Source organism: Orbicella faveolata, unplaced genomic scaffold (assembly GCF_042242905.1).
Source record: "Orbicella faveolata isolate gen_17 unplaced genomic scaffold, um_ofav_v1 contig_1, whole genome shotgun sequence".
NCBI lineage: Eukaryota > Metazoa > Cnidaria > Anthozoa > Scleractinia > Merulinidae > Orbicella > Orbicella faveolata.
The window spans coordinates 33,510,693-33,515,000 of record NW_028301536.1 but is presented as its reverse complement, the minus strand read 5'-3'; the positions used below and the strand labels follow the sequence as shown (position 1 = coordinate 33,515,000).

General features: G+C 40.3%; 2 protein-coding genes across 3 annotated transcripts in view; both read right to left on the bottom strand.

Moving 5' to 3' along the window:
- The window catches only part of LOC110054220 (uncharacterized), a 9,243-nt gene extending 6,283 nt beyond the window's left edge, over positions 1-2,960 (bottom strand). The window contains exons 1-2 of one of the 2 annotated variants that reach the window (XM_089273238.1): positions 2,831-2,960; positions 1-861 (exon numbers count right to left, since the gene is read on the bottom strand). The exon at positions 1-861 is cut by the window's left edge and continues 93 nt beyond it. In XM_089273238.1, the coding sequence (XP_089129364.1) occupies positions 524-861; positions 2,831-2,882 (390 nt within the window). In that variant the 5' untranslated portion in view covers positions 2,883-2,960 and the 3' untranslated portion in view covers positions 1-523. The remainder of the gene's footprint in view (positions 862-2,830) is intronic. The other variant, XM_089273246.1, reaches the window with a different exon arrangement.
- On the bottom strand, positions 2,958-4,308 carry LOC149118826 (uncharacterized). Its single transcript, XM_089291681.1, has 2 exons — positions 4,296-4,308; positions 2,958-3,849 (listed from the first exon to the last, which is right to left on the bottom strand). Exons 1-2 carry the CDS (start codon positions 4,306-4,308, stop codon positions 3,512-3,514), a joined length of 351 nt encoding a protein of 116 aa, XP_089147807.1. The 3' UTR covers positions 2,958-3,511.

Here is a 4,308-nt window from a genome sequence, read left to right as displayed (position 1 = left end):
TAAAAATAACCACTCACACAAAGTGGAAAAAGCTCCGATGCATGATTCGGTGCATAGTCTTGTTACTGAAGCGATTCCGGGGGTACAGGGTAAGATAAAGTCGTTAACCGACTCCGGTCAGTCAATCTTTCTATAATCTGCAATCTTTATTCTTAAATCATTCTTTAGACATGGTAAAAACTTCATCAGGGTTTACAAATATATGGTTAGTTCTGGAAAAAAATTCAGTTGATTTAAATCTCTCAAAACCAGAACTCTACGCAATGTCTATAACCCATCGTTTTTAAGTGAAAACGCTCATTGAAATACAACAATTGAAAAAAAGAGTTAAACTAAACTGTAAAAAGGTTACAAATGGAAATGACGGAAAATCTGCAAGAGGTTTTTGATTGACAACTTTTCTGGACTTAAGTTTTTTCCTGAACAAAATGCAGATCTGGTACAACATCTAAGAAGTGCATTGAGTCTATGTAATCAATAAGGCAGTGAATACACCAAACAGCAAAAAGGCTTGGTTCGCGGCTTATATGAGTAGTGCCAGGCCCAGGGCAGAGCATGTGGTCAACAGGATGATGTTCAAGGAGACATGTGAGCCCGCGTTGCACGCGTCCTCGTCACAGCAGCTAACCTTGCAAGTCACGTCGTTATACTGACCACAGCTGAGTATCGCCGTATTACAACCCAGCTCGTTAGTACAGGAGTTCGACACCAAGGTCGCGCTATCCTTCTTGAGAAAGCTCCTCATACATTTGTCATTTCCCCCACCGCAGTCTTTCAAATACTTGCCTATGTCGCCTTCCAGAGTGCTCTTTTCACAGTCATCCTCAGTGCCACTGCATACATAACACTTCAAAGCCGTCACTGATCAAGAAGAAGAGAAACAAGAAAACGCATTCAAAACACATTGACGCTTTAACAGTGTTTATTACAATCTTCGTTCCTTCAATACTGTTTATTCTTGATTTATTCCTCTCTGATTGACGTCTAAGTGTCTATCGACCTAGGGCCGAGCCAGGTTCATTTGATTTATTTTGTTTTGTCTGTGGCAGAACGAGACCTCTGAGGGCGGCCCAAGTTCACCGTGAGTATAAAATCAGCTCCTTGCTTGAAAGATTCTGGAGGGTCGGAAACTTTTATTCTGCGGATTTTCATTCCACAGAATGCAAACAGATTCCAGTTACCCTTAGAGGAAAAGAGAGTGACAGTCGGGAGGGATCGCCGACTGCAAATCACAAAACAAAACTGACATCTGGATGGTAAGGAAGAGCTAAAGAAACAGAAAACGGAAAAAGGAAAACTTGTATTTACAATAGAAATTCATTTCGTATGTTATTTTGCACTCGATCTTTTGAAACATGAACTGATTGGCACAAATCGCATATAGCTTGGGGAATGTCATGTCAGTTTTATGTCAAAGGACAAAAATTTAAAACCAGCAAAGTGATGCAAATAATTTTCTGATTTTACTAACTATGTTAAATTCCACATATTGAAAGTTATTTTCGTATGGAGCACTGAAGGAAGGCTTGCATTACAGCGTATCCATATTTGGTAACTAACTCACAAAGGTACTGAAAATCACGTGATTTCTGAGAAAAAGAGTCACAGTCGAAGTGTTTGTTCTTAGAAAGTTGCCTGACCTGTTCCTGGGCTTTTCTACCAAGAACTTGCCATTTTATCACATTTCCTTGCATAACAGCTTGGAATAACTGATCTGTCGGGTTCGGTGATAGCATCTCAACTTGAATCTTTGATTCTCTAAACCGCTGATGTGTCACAGGATTATAGTGCTGTTTAGATGGATTGTTGCGCCCTCCTTAGGGTTTCTCGTCGAATTCATGACGAAGAAATCCACAAACAAGTAACGATGTTTTTCGATGAACATATGCCCGCGTGATAGGCTCTTTTTTTCTCAGAAATCGTGCGATTATAAGATGATTATGGCCAAGTCAACTTCTCGTTCAGGCGATCAATCATTTCATCTTCAACACGTGCGCACATGGAATAACTGCTAAATATCGTTTTCTCACACTGGTATATCGATTCGATTCTTTGGACCACATTCTGTAAACTAAAAGTGAACTTACATCAGTAGGCCGGATTGACTATTCCACACAGCATAAATACTCGTCACGAGGGCTTCGGGAATCGTACCGAAATAAATATCTCGAATGCTTCCCTCAAATAACATGCACTTCAGTGCTCAACAAAACTTTCTTTCAAGTGAATGTAAGGAAGATCATATATTTGAACTGCCGAGAAAGATATGAACAAATGATTGATCATCGCAGTTATACACACAACTTAAGCAGCTGTGAAATTAAAGCCTGAAAAAAATTCAGGCTTGAACGGGGGTGTAATTTCACAGCTGCTTAAGTTGTGTGTATAACTGCGATGATCAATCATTTGTTCAAAACTTTCTTTCTTTCTAAAGCGTATAAAGATTAGGAAAATGAGGCGAAATTTTCATGATTCCTGTTTAGTAAAGAAGCTCAAACCGTCTGCTCTTGATTGCCTTCGCATCGGATGGAACAAACGTTTGAATAATGCGAATTCTCTTGACTGATATTTAAAAGTAATGGTAAACTCCTACAACTTTGTAGAAAGTGAGTCATTTGCATTGGCTTGTGAACGTTAAATAATTAATTTGTGGCCGGATTGCAGCACTAACATTTCATGTGATGAAGGTTATAGCTGGAATAACTGAGGCATTGCGAGAAGAAAGCTGTTCTTGAGGAGCTCTTCCTCATCCAAGCAAACTTCGACTAGACTTCTTTGAAAACGACTAGTGCCGACTCAACTGAGGACTCCTGGCAATATTACTACTCACCTGCTGCTACCAGCACAAGAAAAACAGCGACTGTCAGCAAAAAGCGACCCATGCTTGAGGTTGCTCGATTCCTTCGTTGCTTACGAGCTATGGTTCAGTTTGTCAAGATGAGCAGACAACTCCCAAATACATTCACATCTTGTAATATCCAGTTTACAAACCTGTTTGGATTCTTTTGATCAACTTTGATTGGTTGACAGACCACTACGTCACTGGTAGCTAAAAATAACCGCTTACACACACGTACAAAGCGGAAAAAGCTCCTCCTGCTCCGATGCATGATTCGGTGCATAGTCTTGTTACTGAAGCGATTCCGGGGATGCAGGGTAAGATGAAGTCGTTAACCGACTCCGGTCAGTCAATCTTTCTATAATCTGCAATCTTTATTCTTAAATCATCCTTTAGACACGGTAAAAACTTCACGTATATAACACATCGTCTTTAAGTGAAAACGCTAATTAAAATAGAACAATTAAAAGAAAAAGTTAAACGAAACTGTAAAAAGGTTACAAATTGAAATGAAGGAAAATCTACAAGAGGTTTTTGATTGACAACTTTCCTGGACTGAAATCTTTTCCTGAACGAAAAGCAGTTCTGGTACAACATCTAAGAAGTGCATTGAGTCTATGTAATCAATAAGGCAGTGAATACAACAAACAGCAAAAAGGCTTGGTTAGCAGCTTATATCAGTAGTGCCAGGCCCAGGGCAGAGCATGTGGTCAACAGGATGACGTTCAAGGAGACATGTGAGCCCACGTTGCACGCGTCCTCGTCACAGCAGCTATCCTTGCAAGTCACGTCGTTATACTCACCACAGCCGATTATCGCATGATTACAGCCCAGCTGGTCAGTACAGGAGTTCGACACCAAGGTCGCGCTATCCTTCTTGAGAAAGCTCCTCATACATTTGTCATTTTCCGCACCGCAGTCTTTCAAACACTTGCCTTTGTCGGCTTCCACAGTGCTCTTTTTACAGTCATCCTCAGTGCCACTGCATACATAACACTTCAAAGCCGTCACTGATCAATTAGAAGAGAAACAAGAAAACGCATTCAAAACACATTGACGCTTTAACAGTGTTAATTACAATCTTGGTTCCTTCAATATTGTTTATTCTTGATTTATTCCTCTCTGATTGACGTCTAAGTGTCTATTGACCTACGGCCGAGCCAGGTTCATTTGATTTATTTTGTTTTGTACGTGGCAGAACAGACCTCTGAGGGCGGCCCAAGTTCACCGTGAGTATAAAATCAGCTCCTTGCTTGAAAGATTCTGGGGGGTCGGAAACTTTTATTCTGCGGATTTTCATTCCACAGAATGCAAACAGATTTCAGCTACGCGTAGAGGAAAAGAGAATACCAGTAGAGAGGGATCGCCGACTGCAAATCACAAAACAAAACTGACATCTGGATGGTAAGGAAGAGCTAAAGAAACAGAAAACGGAAAAAGGAAAACTTTTATTTACAAGAGAAATTCAT